At 35.8% G+C, this 24,013-nt stretch overlaps 1 protein-coding gene across 5 annotated transcripts in view; it reads left to right on the top strand.

Moving 5' to 3' along the window:
• The window catches only part of RYR2 (ryanodine receptor 2), a 444,114-nt gene that overhangs the window by 300,889 nt on the left and 119,212 nt on the right, over window positions 1–24,013 (top strand). For all 5 annotated transcript variants that reach the window (XM_062572155.1, XM_062572154.1, XM_062572153.1 and 2 more), the window contains 15 exons: window positions 487–619; window positions 1,139–1,242; window positions 4,224–4,359; window positions 4,766–4,952; window positions 5,395–5,500; window positions 6,703–6,823; window positions 8,362–8,531; window positions 9,531–9,751; window positions 11,002–11,092; window positions 14,276–14,416; window positions 15,229–15,392; window positions 17,510–17,588; window positions 18,251–18,340; window positions 19,344–19,481; window positions 23,544–23,621. In XM_062572155.1, coding sequence (XP_062428139.1) covers window positions 487–619; window positions 1,139–1,242; window positions 4,224–4,359; window positions 4,766–4,952; window positions 5,395–5,500; window positions 6,703–6,823; window positions 8,362–8,531; window positions 9,531–9,751; window positions 11,002–11,092; window positions 14,276–14,416; window positions 15,229–15,392; window positions 17,510–17,588; window positions 18,251–18,340; window positions 19,344–19,481; window positions 23,544–23,621 — 1,959 coding nt within the window. The remainder of the gene's footprint in view (window positions 1–486; window positions 620–1,138; window positions 1,243–4,223; window positions 4,360–4,765; window positions 4,953–5,394; window positions 5,501–6,702; window positions 6,824–8,361; window positions 8,532–9,530; window positions 9,752–11,001; window positions 11,093–14,275; window positions 14,417–15,228; window positions 15,393–17,509; window positions 17,589–18,250; window positions 18,341–19,343; window positions 19,482–23,543; window positions 23,622–24,013) is intronic.

Here is a 24,013-nt window from a genome sequence, read left to right as displayed (position 1 = left end):
ATTAATTTCCATTAGCACAATAGTTGATTAAGTTTCCAGAAGAATCTATTTTTTCTGTTCTAGAGGAAGATAAAATTAGTATTGCTATCTTAGATGCTTAAAAGAAAAACTACAAATAGCACTTCATGTGCTTACTGAGTCTTACATAAATTTATAGGATCGTTTAGCAACTGATTAAAAATGGATGCAGTATCACTCTGTTAATCTGAATATTACCATTCTTTCATGTTTGAAGCTAGAATTTATGGATTAATCCAGCTCTTTGTTTTCAAGCTTGCAAGTTGTTGTGTGGGGCTTAAGGGGTTATTTACTTTCTGAGAAAGCCCTGTTGATTTCAAGGATGTCTGCCTAGACAGATAACTTCTTGGGGGTAGAATGAATACAATACAGAAATACTAGTATGTTAACTGGCTGGTGCATGGTCCTTTGCAGGTTTTATGCCTATTTTGGAGCTTTAGCTTTATTCTGTTTTTATTTTCCTTTTAGGAAATCACTTTTCCAAAGATGGTGGCAAACTGCTGTCGTTTTTTATGTTATTTTTGCCGCATTAGCAGGCAGAATCAAAAAGCTATGTTTGATCATCTTAGCTATTTATTGGAAAACAGCAGTGTTGGGCTTGGTAAGTGATAACATATATCATAACTGATTTTTGTGTGGCCTTTGAGATTCTAAACAAAAACAAAATTATAAACCTTTCTGCTAATTTCTATACTGAAAAAGTGTGCTTTCCTGCATCCATTCATTTGTACCATATTTATCTTGAACTTTATCTATTGCCTAGTGCAAATCATAATCCTTTACTGTATTGCTAACTGTAAAGAAACCCTTAACAACAGCATTGAGTAAGCTGAGTTAATTAAGGATATGCTTTTTGGCAGAAAAGCCAGGCAATGCTTGGATATTAGGGAAGTGTCAGTGCTCGGTTGCATCATTTATGGAACAGAATAAGATCCTGATTGTGATAGGGAGGTTCATAGATAAATGTAGGCAGCCAGTCCTGATTATGAACACTTATTATGAATTACATAACTACCTAATGACAAAATATTGTATTTTATTAATGATTTTATTATTATGTTTACTGTGAAATTGCTGTTTGTTATAGATTTACTACTGAAACTAAATATTATTTTGACAGCCTCTCCTTCTATGCGAGGATCAACTCCTTTAGATGTTGCAGCAGCATCTGTGATGGATAACAATGAACTTGCACTAGCTTTAAGGGAACCAGATCTTGAAAAGGTTGGTAGCTACTTTATCAAAGATCTTTTTCCCCTCTGAAGAGGAGAAGAATTCCAGTTGTTAAAGCCCCAAAAAGGTGGAATGGAGTAATCGAGACCAAAGGTGATGAGAGTTATGTGGCAATTTTAGGTAGCTTTCACAGGAAAGCTATCAGGATCTGATTGCTCTTTCTGCTGATAGCATAGATAACTAAATTGAGTTTGCGGGTATTATATATGCTGATGAAACCAACAAGAATTGGTTCAAAGGCAGCTCTTACTTTGGGAATAGTGCAGTCTCCAACAGAACTGTGTAACTATTGATAAAATCTTTCTTTGTTATTCCCACTTGATAGTGACATGCATGGTGCATATGCGTGCATAATGCAATGGGGGTTCCTAGAAACCTTATACCAGCTTGTTACAATATGTAACAAATATTCATAGAAATATCTATCTATATTTTCTTCTCAAACTTAAATGTGCTTCAGAATTCTTGTGCATTTGTGCTCATGTGCACTCCTCAGTGGCAATTTTGTTGGCTATCCCCAAAATTGCAGAGATGGGCATGTGGCAATTTAGGCTGAGCATAAAAAGAGAAGTATAGGAAAAAATTATAAGGTTCTTTTAAAAGGTAATGTCCTTTTTTTTCCTTTTTTCCAATGTATAACAACTACTCTCATTTACTTAGTATTACTGTGTTTTGTATGAGTTTGGGAGGATTACGGAGGTATCACCTGTGCTGGTAGGAATGGAATCAAGAAAGCCAAGCTTGCTTGGAGCTGAAACTAGCAAGGGAGGTGAAGAACAACAAGAAAGTTTTCTATAAGCACCTCAATAGCAAAAGAAAGACTGAGGAGAATGTGAGCCCGTTGCATAGTGGACCAAGGGAACTAGTGACTTATGACAGGGAAAACGCTGAAGTACTCAGTGCTGTTTTTGTCTCACTGGTAAAGCTTGTCCTCAGGCCTCCCAGGTCTGTAAGCCTGCTAGCAGAATTTGTGTAAGTGCAGAAGTACTACCATAGAGGAAGACTGGGTTAGGAGCACGTAACCCATTTAGATATACAGAAGTCCATGGGATCAGATGGCATGCATTCAGGAGGGTTAAGGAGCAGGCCAATGTGATTGGAAGGCTGCTGTCTATCATCTTTGAAAGGTTGTGGCAATTAGGGGAGGCAAGAAAAAGAAGGGAGATCCAAGGAACCAAAGACTGGTCAGCCTCACCTCAGTTCCTGGCAAGATTATGGAGCAAACAAATGTATTGCCTTCTATGACTGGTGCTGTGGGCAAGGGAAGACACCTCAGCACAGGAAAGGTATTATTAACGTACTGGAGCAAGTCCAATGGAGGGCCACCGAGATGGACAAGAGTTGGGAGAATATGACATGAGAAGTAGTTGAGAGAACTGGGCCTGTCCAGCCTTAAGAAGAGAAGGCTCAGGGAAGACCTTACTGCTGTCTACAACTGTCTGATTGGAGAATACGGAGAAGATGGAGCCAGGCTCTTCACTGGAGGTGTACAGCCATTGGACAAGTGGCAACAGGCATAATTTGGAACATAGGAAATTTCCATTAGATATTGGGAGGGGGACAGGGGGAAGGAAAGGAAAAGCTTTATGATGAGGATGGTTGAACACTGGAACAGGTTGCCCAGAGAGGTTGAGGAGTCTCCATCCTTGGAGGTGTTCAGGACTGAACTGGCTGTGACCCTGAACTGATCAGACCTGCTCTGAGCAGGGGGTTTAACAAGATGATCTCTGGAGGTCCCTTCTGACCTAAATTACTCTATGATTCAAAATTTTGTACTCAGATCCCTACCAATGGTAAAATGGTAAAAGCCATTGTAGCCATCACTGGATTGGCTGCAGATGCATTGAAAAATAGGATTGGATTTCAGAATGATTTTGATGAACTGGAGGATGAAAAAAATGGAGCGTGAAGAGAAATAGGAAGCAACTCAGCAAGGACAGGTGCAAATGGACTATACTGATATAAAAATACACTGTCTGAATGAAGAAGAGCAAAAATTGTTTGGGCAGCAGTTAAGTTGAATGCTGAGTTGCACCCTTCAAGGATAGTATAGACCAACTGGAGGAAGTCAAAAGAAGAGCAGTGAGAATTGTTCAAGGTCTAGGAAGTAAGAAGTCAAGATTCAGTGAATTGGGGTTGATTAGATTAAGGAATAAAAAAACTCTAGAGAACGTATAACTGTTTTGAATATATAAAATGCTGCTGCAAGAAGGAATGGACAAGCAGCTTAAATGACTGAAAGACAATTTCAAGTTAGACATTAAAAAACACTTGCTCATAGAAGGTGAGACAGTGGAATTCATTGTCCAGTCTGTTCCTAAAAACTTCTAATTGTGGAGATACTACAAAAGCCTCCCTAGGAAAACATCCGTGAGGACTGATGCAAGTGTAGATGAGCCTTCCTTGGAGTAGAAAGGTGAACCATGTGTATTTAAAAGGACATTTTCAGACCAATGATTCCTATAAATTTTTAGCAGAAAGAACCTGTCTGAACTAGTTAAAGGCTATAATTACAACTCTTAAAACACAGCAAGGAGAGAACCAACAGAAACTCTTACTGAAATGATAGCTCTGAATTACAGGTAATGTGAGTGCTGTATATTAAAAGAGAAAGAAAGAAAACAAGTGAAAGGAAAAGCTAAAATAAAAGAGTAGACCTCTGCCATATATGAAGATATGTTTTCAAATAAAGATGGAGTGTAGAAGGAGAGTGCCACAAAATTGATTAGTTTGTCTCTTTCACTCAGGGTTGGAAGAGATGTGAGATGTAGTGAATCAAGAGAGAGGAGGTCTTGCGATTCATGGTGGCAGAAGTAAGCAAAGGTTGGAAAGTGCTGCTCTTCTGATTTTCCCAAAATAATATCTGGAATGTGGAAGCCAAATCAGAGGCAATATATGAGGATACTTTCCTTCGATCTGCACTTCTCCTTGTTTTCACATTAAATGTCTTTTTCATTTTACCTTGTTTTTAGGTGGTTCGCTACTTGGCTGGATGTGGGTTGCAGAGTTGTCCTTTGCTGGTTTCTAAAGGCTACCCAGACATTGGATGGAATCCAGTTGAAGGAGAGCGATATTTGGATTTTCTTCGTTTTGCTGTTTTTTGCAATGGTAGTGTAGGAACCTACCAATTTTATAATTTCCTCTAACATTTGAATGAATATTTGCTTGAAGTTTTTCATTTAATGTAGAGATACAAGCCAGCTTCATGGATTACCATAAATTTAAAGGACAGATAGCGGAAAGAGTAGAATCATGCAAAACATACAGTAACTTAGATGTCCGTTTCACAGACCACATAGCCTCTTTGGTCTTTAAAATGGTGACACCTCTTTTGTAACTGGAACAAAGACTCCTAAATCTTTTTAAGGTAAAATTCATGCTAGACAGAGAGCCAAAGACCCATGTTTTGGTTAAGTCTGCTGATGCATACAGCATGTTTCAGTGCTTTTACCAGATTGTATTTAGAAATCTTTTCGATGTAACCTTGAATCATGATATTTGTTCTGTGTAACAGGCGAGAGCGTGGAGGAGAATGCGAACGTTGTAGTCAGGCTGCTTATCCGTCGACCTGAATGTTTTGGTCCAGCTCTAAGAGGAGAAGGAGGCAATGGGTTACTTGCTGCCATGGAGGAAGCAATACAAATATCGGAAGATCCAACAAGAGATGGACCTTCTCCAAGTAATGGATCTAGTAAAACCCTGTAGGTGCAGTGGAATTGCTTACATTGCCATAGTTTTTGTTTATTTGTTTTAAAATCCTGGAAATGAAATGACCTGTTGGTTTTAACATGTGAATTATTAACTGAATTCCTCCTTGGATTCTAAGGAAGGTAGAAATTTGTCTTCTGCCAAATAGTGCTTCTTCTGCACTGCTAATTTTAAGCAACTTTCTCTAAATATTGTATCAATCCTCTATTACAAAATGAGACAGATAAATGGTAACAATGCAGATGTCACTGCAATCTCTCACAGACAAATTCCATTCTGTGTTAGTCCACTGTAAATTCACTGGTTATCAAGAAGCCACTATGTATAAACCATTGCAGCTGTGAGCAAGTTTTGTATGTTTATTGCTGATGTAAAAACTTTTTTGTGTGTTTTCTTTCATCTTTTGTTTGTTTTAACAACTATAATGAATTCCAGTGAAATGGAAGAGCAGGAAGATGACACTATTCACATGGGAAATGCCATCATGACCTTTTATGCAGCTTTGATTGATCTCTTAGGACGTTGTGCCCCTGAAATGCATGTAAGTTTCCTGTCTTCATGCATTGAAAAGTGAAGGAATAGTTTTACTGATGGTTTGGTGTTTTGCTCTTTGGCTTTTTCACAGTAATACATGTTATCAAGTATTAAAGCAGTAGTAGGACTACATAGTATCTCAATGTACCTGTGTTCATCTGCTAATTTGCAAGGAACTTCTGCAAGCTGTTCAGAAGTTGTTCTTTCAAAAGGAAGTATTCCCTTCCTTTTCGTAATGCTGTTCCTTGGGGCAAGTTGGTCTTCAACAACATTCTTTCATGAGTATTGTTTGACTGTTGTGACCATCAAGCTATTCAGATTTCTCTGTTTACTGTGACAGTGTACAGTGATTTTTAAACTGTGGTTCTACTGTCTTCATATGCATATTTAAACAGACTATTTGACTTGCATATAAAAGGGGCTAATATGACAGGGCATTCTTTTAAAACATGGGAATAAGCATTGTCCCCCAAAATACATTTCAGTATCTCATAATCTTTATTCCAATCACAAATCCTGATCAAAGACAAGGTGTCACTGTTTTAGGGATTAGATGTACACAGTATTAGACATTCATGCTATAAAAAACCCAGCTCTTAACACAGATATCCTAACAGTGGGGGCTATTTGAAAATATTTGTTCAGGTTAAGATTCAAAATACATTCCTTTTTCTTCAAAAATTCTCCTGAATTATCCATGGTTTCTTATTTTACTCTGAAATCTGCCCCAGTTCACGTAGATCAGTATCAGGTTTGTGCAGAAATGGGTAACTTGAGGAGGGAGCGATATCATATTACAAGCTAACTGTATGTTTGTTTATATAATAAAAGTCTTGTTTTTGCTCTCTATTCCTCCATTGTTAATAAGCAAAGACAAAAAGCAGAACAAGAACTGGGATACCTGAAAGTGTTATTTTTCAGCCGGGACAGCAAAACTACCATTTTATGTCTGAAAGGCCACTCTTCCCCTTTCCCCCAGCTATATTTTGATGCTTTGTTCACCAACTTTCTTTAACAGTACTAGATCCTAAATTTCTAGATTTTACATGCAGAACACATCAAATGAATACAGATTGTGTGAAATTTATATTATTAATTATAAATATATAATAGTCAATCTTGTGCATCTATGGTTTGGAAAATTTCTAGAACATGAACAGAAATAAAAGGTAAAAATAAGACCTTATTAATTTTTTATCTTTCTATTAGCTAATCCATGCAGGTAAAGGGGAAGCCATTAGAATCAGATCAATTCTACGGTCTTTGATTCCATTGGAAGATTTGGTGGGCGTAATTAGTATTCCTTTCCACATGCCGACCATAGCTAAAGGTAAGATGATTGTTATGCTTTCTTTTTTCTCTCATCCCACTCTTACTATTTATAAATTGACTGTATATTGATGCTCATATTTTTCTCAATATTTCAAAATGTTTTAGGAATTAAACTATTTATAATGTGAATTGGAAGAAAAGTCATATGTGTTCCAAAATTTCATAAACATATGCTATATACAATATTTCTGTGCATTTGAATCGCTGATATAAATCTCATTCATTTCAACGATATCATGAAAATCTGTTACAGCTTTAAAAAGAATTCTGTGAATGCATACTTCCTATTTTTCTGAATTGTTAAAGAAAATTTCCAGTCTCTTTTTTTGATAATGTAATCCTTAGCTTTTGCTGTCCTAAACCTATTAATTGTTTCTAGCAGATCTTACTAAGATACCAGAGTTGTTGTTCAGCAACTATAGTGAAGTTATAGGTGAAGCCCTGGTGAGGCCCCAGTTGCAGTGCTGTGTCCATTTCTGGGCTCCCTAGTGTAAGAGAGAGATGGAACCACTGGAGTGAGTCCAGCAAAGGGCCACTCAAATGATTAAGGGACTAGAGCATCTCTTCTATGAAGAAAGGCTGAAATTGAAAAGCCATCTGGACAGGGTCCTGGGCAGCCTCTCTAGGTGACCCTGCTTAAGCAGGGGGGTTGGACTAGTTCTGTGATTCTGTGAAGCATACATACGCAGATGCACACTAAAGAAAACATTCGTTTTCTGCCTACATAGAATCCATTGCAAAAGTGGGAGCTGAAGTAAGCATCAACATAAAAGGGAAAGAAGACATGTCTGCTTTTTTAGATGTTTTGAGAGAGAGTATTATAAATGCAACATCATTTATATAGGGACTTAATAGCACAAGAATGCCCAATTCAGTTACAGCAGAAGTGATAAATCAATCAATTATATCATTATCTCTATATATTCAAGTAGTCAAGTTATAGAAAAATGATATCTAAATAGCAGTTTATATAGAGAGCAGTTTGTAAATATAGAATGGATTATTTGGTTTCCAAAATTGAAGTATCAAAACTTAAAAATATTTCTGTGAATTGCTTTCAGATATTTCAGAAGTTTTCAATTATGGAGGACTATTTGCCACAGTTTTAATTCATTATCATACTTTACATGCTCACCAGTGCTGCATTCCTGGGGTATTTGATATAGATTTGTTCTATTTATTACCTTTTGTTTGCTTCTTCTAAGAATGAGGTAGTTCTGTAGACGAATTAATGTTTGGATATTTCTTATCATATTAGAGCATCAACTAGTACGAATCCCATGGTACACAATATATGAACAAAAAAAGCATACGTGGACTTCGGGGTCTGTCTGGGTAGAATTTACCTTATGCATTTGTTTTCAGTTCCTTTTCAGTTCAGTTAACTACAGATTTGTTGCCTGTGTGTAACAAAGCTGTGGAGAAGATGGGCAGATATTAACAGAGGCTCAGAAACTCTGTCCAGAAGTAGCATGACTGCCTAGTCTGCTGGTGTAGGATGAGCCTTGTCACTGAAGTCTTATTTCTTCCTTTTAGATGGTACTGTGGTGGAACCTGACATGTCTGCGGGGTTTTGCCCAGATCACAAGGCAGCCATGGTTTTGTTCCTTGACAGGGTCTATGGAATTGAGGACCAGGATTTTCTTCTACATCTTCTTGAAGTTGGCTTTCTGCCAGACCTTCGTGCTGCTGCTTCGTTAGATACAGTAAGGGTTTAAGTCTGTTGCTATTCCACTTCCGTTATCTAATTGAACACTGCAGCATTCTTTTGCCTGCTAGAAGAATATATTTTTTTTTCATCCTTCTGTGTTTCTCAATGCTGGATGAGCTGCCTGGTGCTGCTGAACTTTGAAAATTTTTGAAGAGCAGTGAAGAGGCGTTCTCTAGAATGATGCTGTCTTTGTAAGGAACTCACACTGATACCATATCCAGAAGAGATTCTATGTCTTCAGGAGAACTTCTGAGCTTGTGATGTAGAATCAAAATCAGACCAGTTGCCAGAAAGCATCTAACTGAGAGCCTCGTCCAGAGATTTAGCATTAAAGTCCTCCTCTGCGGAGATTTGTGGAAATTCTTCAGTTTTTTTAATTCCGTCTTAAAATTTCCTTCTTTTTTTTCTGTCAGTCTTCTTTGCATCTAATTTTTTCTTAGCTAACTTGATACAGAAAGATCAAATTTAGAGACTGTGTATGAGGGCTAAGAAGTGGACTTTGATTTCCTCGTTTGACCTTCTATTTAAATATTTTTCTAGAAAATATTATGTTATTTAAGGTAGAGCAGGCGAGCATTTGTGGATGAAATTGAGGCTTTATCATACCATGGCAAAACAACTGGATTTTGCCAGTGCAAACTTGACTTTAGTATTTTATGATTTTTGAGTGCTCTGTTAAGCAACTACAACATTTTTTAATATATTTTTGAAAATTATTTTTATTTTTGAATCTTTATCTTTCATGTGCAGTTTTATGGTATTCTTCATGCTTTCATTCATTCATTCAAAAAAAAAAGTTACCTGGGGAAAGATTTTAAAATCAGAAAAGAAAGCTGGCACCCATCTTGCAATAGATATCAAGCTCCCATTTGTGTGTTATGGAAATTTCCCTCTTTGTAACTGCTACAGAAGGAAAACAAAAAATAAAAAAGTTCTTTTAATTTGTGACAGCATTTACCAGACAAATCTAATTTGTGTGTCATTTATTCCATAGGCTGCTTTAAGTGCTACAGATATGGCTTTGGCTCTGAATCGATACCTTTGCACTGCCGTCTTGCCTTTGTTGACCAGATGTGCTCCTCTTTTTGCTGGCACAGAGCACCATGCTTCCCTCATTGATTCCTTATTACATACCGTGTACAGACTGTCAAAAGGCTGCTCTCTTACCAAAGCTCAGCGAGATTCCATCGAAGAGTGTTTACTCTCTATCTGTGGGTAAGGAAAGGCTCTTGGCAGCACAGAAATGTGAGCTGACTGTATTTAGTTTACAACGTTATTAATCACTTCTATGCATTCCTCAGTTATTTGGCTATTACTGACTTTTTAAAATGTGAAACTTGGTAATTAACTAAGAGGATAAACTGCAAGAAGAGAAAGCTCTAGAGCTGTGTAATTCAGTATCTACAGCTACTGAAGTGCCATTTGATTTTTTTTATTATTTTTTTATCCACACAGATTGGCAGCATTGTTGAGGATCATTAGAACATAGTTTTATATAAACATTTAATTCTGCTAAGCGTTAAATTTGAAATTCTAGCCAATGGCTGATATTATTGTACCTCATCTTTGACACTTACAGGATGAATTTCATCTTGCCCTCTGCAGTCTCAAATACAGTTGATTATTATCCAAATTTTTTATAAGCCTAGAGGCTCAATTTTCAGAAGTCAGTTAGGCAGTTAGGAATTTAAGTTCTAGAGGAAGTTAGGCTTTTAAGTGACCAGAGCTGTTCTGAACATTTCAGTGTAAATGATTTTTTTTTGTAATGTGGCAATTTGTTTGGAAATGACAGGCACATTTATATAGTAGATTGTAATTTTGTAGTTTAGCGGGGGAAAAAAAGTACTGTGCAGCAGTTCTTTATAAAATATGCTATTGATCATTTTATATACAAGAACTTGATAAGAACTAATAAAATGAACCAGTGCCAATATTTGCTGTTCGTCTGGGACGGTATAATATCCTTGCCATTCTAACATACGTATTATACCTGTTTCTTCTGTCTTTTCAGTTGGTGCCTGCTGCTGTATGTTCTTGTTTAGTACATCCAAAGAATTAACACTCATATGTCCTTATTACTATATACGATATTCTTAAGCACCATCAAGATGTATGGCAAGAAATTTACATTATAGTGTTTTTTTTTATGGGCATGATAATCATATGTACAATAACAGAATACAGTTTTTTCTTTCCTGATTTACTTCATCTCTGTCTATAGATCAGATATTTTCCCTGTGCTTCTTTAAAATATGTAATTTGCATATTCAGAAGGGTCTTTTTGAGGTGCACTTGTGTACTCTCCTTTGGGCGTGCTTTCAGTAGTACCACAAGCAAATCCCTATTGCTTTATGTATTTGAAAAATTTTAATGGTGTAGAAATGTCAGGTTACTTTAATGTATTTATTAATTATTTACATGAAACCATGTTGTATACTCTTTTGAAATTATCTATCTGCTTTCAGGCAGTTGAGGCCTTCCATGATGCAGCATTTGCTGAGAAGATTAGTATTTGATGTCCCTCTATTAAATGAACATGCAAAGATGCCTCTCAAGGTAAACATGTATTTTATTCTTAGTAACATTCCTTCTAAGAAGGTGCAACAAAAACTGTGCAGGGAATATTCTCTGTGTTCTGTGTTAGCTTAACTCCCAATCTGCAAAATAGGCCATTGTTCATAGAGGTAAGTTACTACGCTGGCAGGAAACCAGTATAATTTACACCCATTCGTATAGAAATATTAGGCCCATGTCAAATCCTTACTTCTGTATTTCTCACTATTTTAAAAAAAACTTACATGGAAACAGAATAGAGGAATCAGAAATCCTTGGAAATAGAAGAAAGATGAATTCAATGCAAAAGACAGCAATTAATAATCTCCATATATCCTAACTTTATGTTGATTTTCCCTGTCCTCAGAAAATGGAGTCTTTTTCTATGGTTTGTGCTTGCAAATGAGCCGTACGTATTTGTTATTAAGCTTCAGTTTTGTTCTCTTCTCCTAAAGATTTCTCCATATCATTTGATTCTGATTCCTAATCCACAGGAAAGATGTGTTGTTTCCTTACTGAAATGATACACTCCTTAAAGATTCCTCGGATTTCAGTTGGCAGGAAATGTATCATTTCCCACCTTAATTTTCAGCAGCCCTTTCTAATGCTTTCCCCGCATAGCTCTGGACAGGACATTTCTTCTTTTCTTATTTAATTAGTCTCTCTTCTTTAAAAGTCACAGATCAGGATTAATTACGTTTTATGTCCATTTTTTTTGTCAGAATACTGATCAGAATTATGCGGATTTATACTAGCCAGATCATGGTCTCTGACCTTAGATGAGGATCTGGAATCACTAGTCTCAACCAGGACCTGCTGCATGGTCTTACCTTTCCTAAGGCCAGAATTCAGTTGTGTATCCCTAGAAGTGTTCAATCAAACTCAAGGTGCTAGAGCAGCCATTCTTTAATACTTATATGTGAGAATAGCAGTTGATAATTTAGTATGCTGCACATGATGGGTGTCTTATGTATTCTGACATCTAATGTGTTGGAACAACTAAGTAACAATATTGCAAGGCACTTGGCTCTCTCTGCTTGGGTATAGCTCTTTATTTTTTCTTTTTTTTTGAGAGAGAGAGAGAGATCTGTTCATCTAGGACAGCAGGGTTTTTGACATAGAAAGTCTTTACCGTAATGACTTTTCTGTATTGCTGAACCAAACAGGAAGGAAATAATAGCTAGGTTCCTTCATAGGGAAGCTAGGCTTCAGGAGAGGAACATAGATGTAAGGAGAACCATAGCATTAGCCAAGGCAAACAATTATGTTCACTGATACCTGAACGAGTAATGGGTGCTTCTGAGGAAAGTTAAGTCTTTACCTAAGATATTTTCAGAACTTTGCTAAGATCTCACTGACAATAAACTGTTTTTCAGTGATTAAATAATGGAATATTGCATACATCTGCTAATATGTTTCTGATTTGAAAGTACTGTGCCTATATGCTTGTGCTAGCAAACAGATGATAGTAGTTTTAATTCCAAAGAGAAAACTGCAAATTCAATCATAGTTCCGAAGATGTAATTTTGGAGACTTGAGAAGGGATGGAAGGAAAGGAGGAATTCAAGATAGCTAAGAAAGAATAGCATGCTATCTGTTATGAATATCTGTCCTGGTGTCTACAAATCAATGTCATTAAGGCAGCGTGTAAGTTTAAATTTATGGTGCTTCTCCTGTATAATTTTGTGTGAATTTTCTAGAACAGGGCTGCCTTGTTTTTATTGCCTCTAAGACATTTTCAGTGTGTCATCAGGGACAACTCTAAGAGTAAACCTGCCTTTATTCCTGGCTGGATTAAAAAATAAATTAGATATTAGCAGTCACATTTTGTCCCAAAGCCATTGTGTAATAGAATTTGTTTTGAAAGAAAGCTTTCAAATAGCTCTTAGACTCATGAAGGCCATATTTATAAGATCTCAGTGATTCTACATAAGTAATAAAACATCCGTCTTTTTACATTATATACGTGTGTGATTTCTTGTCTCTATTTTTTCTTTAATCATCTGACAGCATAGATATAGTTCCTTAAGTCTGAAGATATGAAAATGTGTTATCCTTTTTTTTTTCTTTTTTTATCTGTGAAACACATAACTGGGAATTACGAAGCAGTGAGTTTATATTTTTGGTTATTGAAATCCTTGCTTCCACACTTCATTATTATTTTTTAATTATTGTCCTTATTTCTATTTATGTTATGAATATCTGTGTTTTTACATCTTGGTATGTGTTCTGACTAGAGAAAAGAGGATCGTAGCAGTTGTCGACGAGCTGTGACTTGTAATATTTTGCTAACGTGCTTTGCAAGATGATGTTGAAAAGATGTTTTTTTCTCTGAGGGATTGTTAAAATAAAGTCTAATTTTTAAGAAATAGCATCCTGTGCCTTAGGAAAAGCTTCTTACATCTGCCCCGAATTAAGAGTAGGACTAGATTTTCATATTTTGCTATTGTTAGAAATTCATTCTCATTTGGCATTGCCTTCAGTGAGAGATTTTTAATTATTTTTTTTCCATCTCTTCTTGACTTTGGGGGCATAGTAGATATATTAGGTGGAAAATTTATGAAGTTTTCATTTGGCAGGTACTTACTAGCAGGTCCTCGCACCATATGAGTCCATGATAATCTGAAATTTTGTAACCACTTATGAGAAAACATACTGGTATATGTATGTAATCAATGGAGAGGGAGGGAATAAAGCTCCTCTGCCATTTATATTAGAGGGAGATAAGATAGGCTGATGACATGTTTTATAGATCACAGAAGAGAAGATGAACTGCAGTGGGAATTTCTATTGAATGGCTTCCAGACATGCTAATAATAATCGGAAGCTGGGTTAAATCACGATTCTACTGTCTTACCCATATAATAGCAGTATTTGGAATAGGGACTCATTGACTGAAGTGAATTCTTGACTTTCCTGGAGCTGATGAGGTTCTGATGGTGTAGGAGAAAAATTCTTCTCTGTCACATGTTTTTTGCATATGCCAGTAGCGTAAAAACTGCTTGTTTTGTGGCAATATCCACCGGGGATTAAAAATTAGATAAATACACAGCATGAGGATTCAGAACATGTAACTCTTGATAAAAGTTAGAAATTAAATTGCTCTGGCAGTGTCTGTGTAGTGGTTGAGTGCCTTAACTGAAGAACATAAGCAATTATTTGCTTTCAAAATATGTTCTATTTTAGTTGCTGACAAATCATTATGAAAGATGCTGGAAGTATTATTGTTTACCAGGTGGATGGGGTAACTTTGGTGCTGCATCAGAAGAAGAACTTCATTTATCCAGAAAGTTGTTCTGGGGCATTTTTGATGCCTTGTCTCAAAAGGTAATTCATTTTAATATCCAACTATTACTAGAAACCTTATTGGGTAACTTAAAAAGAAAAAAATCTGTTATTTTTACCTAGCTTTTATCAACCCTGCATTATCCACCTTCAAGGGAAAAATATAGACTTTATTAAATATAAGTCTTCCTGTTTAATTCTTCATTCTTCTTTAATTCTTATGGCTCCTGCCATAAGGTAAGTATACTGTTTTGTGTGCTCATTACAAAATTACATGTAGTTGTTGAAATAATCTTGGAGTATATCTGTCTGGGCCCAAAAGCAAATTCAAGCATCTGCATATTACTGAAGGCTGCAATTTCCTACCTCACATACTACACATCCTTAAATCAAGAGCACAATCCTTTGCTTAATAGTGGATCACCCCTGACTCAATGCTATGTTGGACAAAAGTTTGATAATAGCCCTCATGATGTATTTATTGTTAATTCTGTGGGTATTTTTAAGCAATCTAGTTACAACTTCATGATAGTTTTGTTGCAAATCCAGATATTTAGAAAGGATGTGAATATTCTTGTGCTGTACTCTCTTCCCAGATACCTGCAAAGTGCCTAGTCTTGCTCCCATTGAAGTTAGTATTTTTTTCCATTTACTTCAGCAAGACCAAGACTTGAGCCTAGCTTTATCTTTAGTATATAGTATATTATGTGCCATCAATTTCTTTTATTTGCAGAACAGAAATTCAATTTCTGTCATTGTATGGCTACATGGTTTCACCTATAGCTATGTCAGCTTCAGCAAGGATGTTGGTAGCTTCCATTCACTGCTCTCTCTCTACCTTGTGTGTTCCACAGAAGTATGAACAAGAACTCTTCAAACTGGCCTTGCCTTGTCTGAGTGCAGTTGCAGGGGCCTTACCTCCAGACTATATGGAATCAAATTATGTCAGTACGATGGAAAAACAGTCTTCAATGGATTCAGATGGGAATTTTAACCCTCAACCTGTTGATACCTCAAAGTAAGGAATTACATTGTTGCACCTAATTTGTACCCTGTGTGGGTAAAAAGAGGGATGGAATCTGTTACTGGGTATGATGTGAAGTTACGGTTTTTATTCATGCCTGTTTTGAACACTCATCGTTTAGATAAAATGGAGATCTTGTCTTTAAAGCAAGAAATACACATTTAGAGAAATAATTCCTGTCATTATTAACAACAGCCAAGATGCTAATTCCAGTGCCTGTGAATGATAGTATATCTACAGATGCTGATTTTGATCATATATTTATATAGTGTCTTTTTACTCTGAATGATGAGGAAGCAGGCAAAAAGATCTTTGTTCTCTCTGAGCAGTCAGACTCTGACTGCACATTAGCCAGACAAAACACACATCTGAAAGGGTTCCTCATTTCCTGATTTTTGGTCACAGCCAGAGCCACCTTCTGCTCTGTATGGAATAGTCTTCCAGCAGAGAGATTATGCACTATATCTATATACCATTTGTAGGACATCTGTTCCAATTGCCTTTGTGGGCAATCTGTCTGTATTAACACTCAGGAGACAGAATTCCTTCAGTTGACTGACACCTTTGATTCACTGTGCTGGTACATACATGGACATTGTAAAATGGTAGGAGAAGCCATAATGTGGCCTGGAATATAGGAATCATGTCAGTCCCCACTAAAATTCATTCACCCAAGTTATATTTAAAATAGGTGAAGATTTAGCAAAATTTGATGAGGATATTTTACTCTCGTTTAAGAGATTAATTGAAGATGACTTTATCTGATTTCATTTCAGAGAAATATAGTAGATAGCCAGAATACATTCAGTAGTTCCAAAAAATGCTACCTAACATTACCCAAGTCATCAATTACTGTGGTTCTCATTTCCAAATTCTGTGATGACTCAGGACAAAGAAAGTACTACTTCTTTCAGAATTGCTTCTATCCTGTCCTGTGTTATTTTTACATGCCACTCCTGCATCCTGGTGCTTACCAGTCTTAGCCTTATTTAAATGAAGCTACTTATGATATGACCTTATTGTAGCTCCCATTTATTATGTTTCTGAATTTATGCAAAGTATTATACTATCATTAGAGTTGCCCCTCCACACCTTTGAACAATAAAAAACTGCTAGTGATGTTAGATAAATATTTTATGGCCTCTATCTATTTTCTATGCGGTTAGGCTCTTGCAGACTGTTACTTTGATTGTAGATGAGATCATTTTGTTGTACATTTCCACTTTTTTCCCATCTTATGACTGAAAACTAAAAACCAGACTCACCTCGTTTCCGGTAGATGGCAGTACAACACTGTCACTGCCTAAATTCTATGTTGTAGATGGGAAAATGTTGCTATTTCAGAAAAGAGCAAGAAGCACTTTCAATTATAAGAATGCAGATGCAGAAAAAAACTGATATTTAGTAAATGATTTTTGGAAAAGAATTCTGTCTCTGTTGTTTGACAGTTAAGATAGCTGCTTTTATTGCTCAAGAAATCTCAGCTTCAGCAGTGTATTGTTGAGGCACTAGTGTATTTATTTGTATACTCATTTTCTTAAGCATATTGCTAATTTTTTCAGCAGTTCATTGGGATGTTGGAAAAAGAAGTCTTGAGTATATAAGTTTTGAATTGTCATAAGTTACAGTGCTTCAGTTATATATTGAAATTTATAGGAATATATAATGTATATATAGCATACTTCAAAAAGGATCGGTAGCATAACTAGTTTATAACTGACATATATAGTAAGTTAGGACTGTGTTTCTGAAACTGTAGGTCATAGTTATATTTTTAATCTTAGGAAAATGAATGTTAGTAGGAAAAACATGGCAACCCCCCCCCCCCCATGAGTAGTGGGTAACATTATTGTTTTTTCACTGCACATGTGTGTTAGAGGTAAAAATCCTGTAACAGCTATAGTCCTCATTCAGCGCTCATTAAATAAATTAGATTCTTTCCCTTGATTTAAGTGGGGCTTGAAGCAAACTGTTTATGAGGAAAGCAGGACAGTAAGATATTTTGCATGTATTTCTACGCTGCTAATTATTTATTTGAAAGTTTTCTTCAAAGCAATACCATTCACATTTTAGCATTTGGAATATAATGACTTTTTCCCCTTCACTTTCAGCATTACAATCCCTGAAAAGCTAGACTATTTCATTAACAAATATGCAGAACACTCTCATGATAAATGGTCAATGGAAAAGGTAATAGCTATATTCCTGTTAAAACAGAATACGAACTTTTATGTGTATCCTTTTAATCTTAAGAAGATTTTACTCTGACTGTTATTATTTTTCATAAGATTACAAGTTGGTATTTGTAAGATACAAGTTTATATTTTTTTGAATTACATTTTTTTGGAGTAGTTCTGTAAGTACATTTGAGTATTTCATACTGGCGTTTCACCATTTCTTTATTGTTGAATTTTGAGTAAATATACTTGCTAACTGTAGTTTTACTGATTCCAAATTTCACTTTTTAAACCAAAAAATCCTTAGGAATTCCGTGTCTCTGTGTAGCTTCTGTCTCCGGTGTTAGAAACTGCTCCTTAAATGTAAAACAGTATTGTGTTCTGTGTAAATCAAGGCTCATTCTCTAAGGAAATCAAGAAAGAGAAAATGAGTTGAACTGTTTACTTCAAGTAGTCATTGATTTTCAAAAAGATAGCGTTTTACATAATTTATTTTGCTACAACTAGACAAAGCAGGACTGACAATATTGTTGAAAAAATAATAGAAGGAAATTTAAGAAAGAAAATAGTCCTGCAGAAGCATTATTTAGTTCATTTGCACAAATAAAAATAAGGTTTTTCATAATTTACCCTCTTCCCCACTTTTTATATTTTTTTTTCTATTACTGTTTTCAGTTTGCCAATGGATGGGTATATGGTGAAACATATTCTGAGTCTGCAAAAGTGCAACCATTAATGAAACAATATAAATTATTGTCCGAAAAGGTGAGGAATTTGTTCATTCTTCTTGATCCAGTGTGATTAAAAGATTGCGTCTTTCCCTCTGAGTGTATCACCTTATGTTTACATCACTTTCTTTTTAATTTAGAATGCATCAGCTAAGGCGTGATTGTTCTCTTCCTCTGAGATCTCAAGAGGAGACAAGCGGGGTTTTATCGTACAATAGCTAGGCCACTCAAGCTACTTTCTCTCTTGGCTGAACCTAACTTGTGATGAAGCCGAAGTGTCATGTCACCATTACGGTTTTGCAGTGAGATCAGGCAGGCGTGCCTGCTTGGTTAGTGAGGAGCTAGGTTTGCCAGCAGAGGACTGTGAAGATGATTAGAAGGCTGGAAAGCTTGATATAGAAAGAGGGAAAGAGTTTGTTCAGCCTAAAGAAAAGAAGGTGTGATCTAATCACAGTCTCCTAATACCTAAGAAGTAGTTGTAGAGAAGATGGAGCTATTCTTGTCCCAGTGGCAGGACAAAGGCAACAGGTGTAAGCTGCTCAGAAGATTCTGGACATAAGAAAAAAGTATTCGTCATGAGAACAATTAAATATTCCAATATGTTGCCCAGAGAAGTGGTGAAAGCTCCCTCACTGGAGGGACTTGGTTTGACAGAGCACTGGACAACCTAATTTAAGGCCATGTTTTCAACAGAATGTTGAGCCAGATGACCTTCTGAGGTCCATTGCAACATCGACTTTTCTATGAGTCTATAATTTTGAGCTTTGCTTCCTGTAGTAGACAAAGCACCTATTACTCATAATAATTAGCTGCTTCACCTTTGAGCGATGATAGCTGAACATGCCATTAACACATTAACACTGTTACCCTTGTGATCATCTGCATTTTATTTCCTTCTTTGCTGTGACCTTTTGCCATAAGGGCTGATTTCGGTAGATTACTTTGCATCTCAGTATAGCCAGGCAAAAGTTCAATATTCATGTTTCACTCTATAGAGCTACAGAATTAACACAGTAATTATTGCCTGTATATTCTCCTAGGAGAAAGAAATTTATCGATGGCCAATAAAAGAATCACTGAAAACCATGCTGGCATGGGGATGGAGGATTGAAAGAACACGGGAAGGAGACTCCATGGCTCTCTATAATCGAACACGTCGCATATCTCAAACCAGTCAGGTAAGTCATTTTATATTCCAGAAAAATGCAGCAAAGTATGTTTTCATTTTTAAGTTTTAAATGATGAAATATTCATGAAGCATGAAAATACATGGAAATATTTTTTGCAAGAAATCATACAACATGTAAAATTGGTTTGAGATTTTGATTTCTGTTCATAGAAACTGGAAATTTCTGCTTGCTTAGCTTTCCCTATTCAAAAATAGTATTCTGATAAAAATTTTCAAAAAAGTATACAAAATTGAAATACTAATGTAATATTCTACTTTTTAAAAGTTGGTTGAATTATTTATGAGAATTATTTATATCAGTAGGTGATTACACATAAATAGTGAATATTAAAATGATTTTGATCTCCTTTTTTGTGGAACTTTATAGAATTATGGATACCTTTAAACATGTGGAGAAATAAAGGTACATATATTAATAATTTTCATTTCTTTTTTAAGAGAAAATGAATACAAATGTCAATGTTAATGCAGAATTAAGTTTACAACTACAGACAGTCAAAGTTCTGAAAATTTTCATGATAGGCTTTACCTTAAAGATAGCCTCCTTAAATCAAAATGATGTTAGGATAAAACATAGAAATATTGTCAGTATATTTTCTGAAAGCTTTACATACTTTGCAAGTTAAAATGAGGGGCCAGATTATCTTTGACTCTCAGTAACATATGGAGCCAAGTCAGTGAGGGAAATAGAGTGGAAAAATCTTTCTCTCTCTTCTTATCTCTGCACAATTTCCATGTGCAAGCGTGGCAATATGCATGTGAAAAAGGAGCAGCTGAACCTGCGCCTCCAACTCACTCTAGATGACAACAGATGTATCATGTGATTAGATTTAGCAGTTGGGATGAAGTGCAAATTACAATTCCCAAATTATATTTCTGTCTCAAAATTCCTGACTTACAAACTTCCTGACTTTTGGGTATTATAATATATTCTGCTGTCATCCCCCCTACCCCCCCCCCCAAAAAAAAAAGTATTTTCCCACTTCCAGCTGAGAAATCTTAAGTGTATTTAAGCAATATCTTCATGTTAGAATAGCAAGTGACAGCTTGAACTGTTGGCTTTAGGAAACGAAATAATAACTTTTTAAATCCAAATTTATTTTCTGTGTGTTACTCATACATCCTTTGTGTTATTCTCTTCTCTGTTATAAATATATACCTTTTGAAATGGTTCCTTTCAATCTCTAAGCCTTGTATGTGCTCATATGAAAATAATACCAGACATTAGAAATAAATTCTGAACACTAATAAGAACTTACTAACTTTAGTAAGTTTCTAAAAGTTTGTATGGTGGATATGGATTTATCTGTTACAGCAGAATCTTGGTATAACAGATACCAGATTCTGTTATATCTTTCTTAAAAAGTAGACTCATATGTAAGCGTATGTAGGTTTGCAATAGTGTAAATCAGTGCCCTGGAAATCAGAGGGCCAAATCTTATTATCTTCTTCCTTTGAGAGTTTTGTTATTGGTTTGCAGGAATTAACATTGCAATATTGTAGCAACACCTTTGCAACTCTCAAAGGGAGATATTACAAGGGAGGAAGGTGATTTTATTTCCAAACGAAACTGGTGCAAAATTGATTTACTCACTCATATCCATGTACTCACTATCACCGTGACATGTTTCCAAGTAGTCTGCCCAGCATGTATGCACTGAAATGCTTTTATCCTGGTGGTCTCACAGTCTCTCTAGTGTTCCTCATGAAGACACAGAGGATAAGAGAACACCAGTTGTAAAGTTCTCCTTGCATCTTCTCAGTTCCTTGGCTGCTGCTTAGGTGGCAACCATATGCTAGTTGTAGATATGTCTTTTTGTACCCTTTAGAAGCTTAAATTGATCAGTCTCTCCATCCTGTCCAAACTCTGTGTCTCAGGACTTAATCACTGCCCTTTGTTTCATGGTCTGATTTTTGCAAAGGTTGAAGGAATATGTGCACTAGGGTCTTCCTGACCTGCTAATCAGGAGACCATCAACACCTGTCTTTGTGATAAGTCTTATCCTACCGCTTGTTCCTGCTAGTGTTTTCTCTTGTAGCTGTCCCTTGAAAGAACTAAGCAGAATTCACTCATTTTACTAGTGTATTGCAGCAAGTGATTATATTATCTTTTCTATTTTTTGTCATAAAAGTGCCTATAGTTGTTATGCTTTATGCTGAAAACTGCTGTTGGGGCAACAGGCCTCTCTGCAGGAGTTTTGTCCTGCAGTTTTGCAACTAGGTGTTTCACAGTTATCTGAGTCCCATTTATGTACCTTGTTCTATCTTGTCCCCTTCTAGAGTCAGTACTGTAGATTTGGTAATATTGTATGCTCATTTTTACTCAGGTGTAGTATTATGAATTAAGAAAAATTGGACACAGATTGTAAGTCAAACTGACCAAAACTACCACTATTTCATTTTTTTAAACAGAATTTACAGTATTCCAACCTAAAGCTGAGAAACTATTTCTATTTTAAGCAGTTGCTGTATGACCTCTGGGAATTAGAGTTGCTTCCTGTTCCCAGTTTGAGACCAACATGACCAAGACTATGTCAGTATATCAATAAGCACCTTTGTCCTTTGCGAAGGAGAGTGGTCGTGAGAATAAGATGGTACATGCATCAACAAAGAAATGGTCCATTTGAAGATTCTAGTTTTTGTGGAGTTGGGGTTTCAGTCACCTTCATAGCATTTCCAAATAAAGATATCTTATGTTTGGATTGTTTCTCTACTTTTCAACCAGTTCCTTAAAGATCTTTCTCCTACCACACTGTGCAGTTAGCAAGTGAGGTTACAATACTGTTTACTGAAATCCCCTGATTTCCCTTTTGTTCTATAAAGATGTAATGATGTACTATTATGTGAACAGATTCTAGAGAGTAGATTCATATGTTCTAAATGTTCCAGGTTCAGAGATTGTATCAATGCTGAAATATTATCTTTAAAACAAAAAAATGCCATTTTGGGATTCAAGCTGTTTTATAAGATAGTGTCCTAGTCTTTTAGAAATGTTATTAATTCTTTCTGGCTTTGAGGAGATGCTTATATAATCAGAGAAAATGCATTTCTTCTTGAAGATACTACTTAAGATTTCATCTTCATTATGAAATACTAATTAATACAGTGATCTATTTTTTGTTAAATATGATAGAAATGATAATATGGCTTCCACAATAATTTGAAGATTTAGGTTATTTATATATCTTTTTTTTTTTCTTGACACAGATTGGTTTCAAAATGCAGTTTGAGTATGGTTCTGGCATCATTGCCCAGTACCAGTCCTATGGACCACAGTCTAGGTTCTGCCATGCATTTTCGGACCTTTAAGGCTGTCATAGAGGAAAGCCCAGCAATGCCTCTTTTCTAGCCACACTTCTTGAATCAGTGTTAGAGGTTCTATGCTGTTCAGGGAATCTCCGTCATTGATTATCCTCCTTTGACCATTTGTGTCAATGTAATGAGAAATCATGTGATAAATTTAGGCAACAGAGTGAGAGAAATTCAAGATAATATTGTCTGAGTGAGGAGGAGGAAGAAAAGGAAAAGGTCATGAATTTAATAGATTCCACTCCTGTGTATAGCAGTAGAGTTGAAAGGCAAAATTCAAACCTTGATTTTTGGCTGAACTCACTTAAAGTAGAAGGTGTGAGTTTTAGTCTGCCTCTACTTTACAAAAACATCTCTGGAAAACGGGTTTGACCATAACTTCAATACAGTATTATTCATAGTTAATTCAAATCTTACAGATTTGTTCAAGTGAAATTAACATTTGAATGAATGAGATTCTTGTCTAATTGATGTCAATCTTTGGGAGCAAATGACAGTGTTTGTTGTAATTACCTAACAAAAAATTTAGACCTTTGCCTACATTTAACTTCCATTTTCCACTTTTAGTATTTTTTTGATTGGACAGAAATTTTCAGGTTACTTAGGATCTTTTTGCTCTCTAGAGATAGAGGAGCAGCTCTTTTTCTTTTAGTTCTTTCATAACCTTCAGTATCTTGTTAATGCTGACTTCTTTGCATCAAAAGCATGTGTAACTCCATTGTTTTGCATGTTTGTCATTCAGATCTCTGTAGATACAGCCCATGGTTACAGCCCTCGAGCAATTGACATGAGCAATGTCACCCTCTCCAGAGACGTTCATGTAAGTCAGAAACACTTAATATGTCTCCCCCTTTTTGGCAGTTTAATTTCTTATTTTTTTCTAGTTTATTTAAAACATTCGTGCCTTATTTATATTATTTCCTTTGATATACTTTGAGGGTTTTTTTTCCTCTGTTTCATCATTTCTCTTTGATCTTTTGTTACTTTAAGAAGCATGGATAAGGTTGTAAGACTCCAAAGTTTATTTTAGTCCTGGATTGATTTCCCAGCCCTCTTTGCAAACATCTGTCATCTTGAAGAGAATTTGTTTAGAAGAGCTTGCAGCATCAGCTTTATTCTGTGTTTATCATTCATTTCTCCACCATCTCCTCCAAAAGTTTTGCCAATGCTCTTTTTTTTTCAACATTGAATAAATTAGTCATGAGACAATGT

Source organism: Rhea pennata, chromosome 3, assembly GCF_028389875.1.
Source record: "Rhea pennata isolate bPtePen1 chromosome 3, bPtePen1.pri, whole genome shotgun sequence".
Lineage (NCBI taxonomy): Eukaryota > Metazoa > Chordata > Aves > Rheiformes > Rheidae > Rhea > Rhea pennata.
Note: the sequence above shows the minus strand (reverse complement) of the source record. Positions and strands in the feature narration are given on the sequence as shown.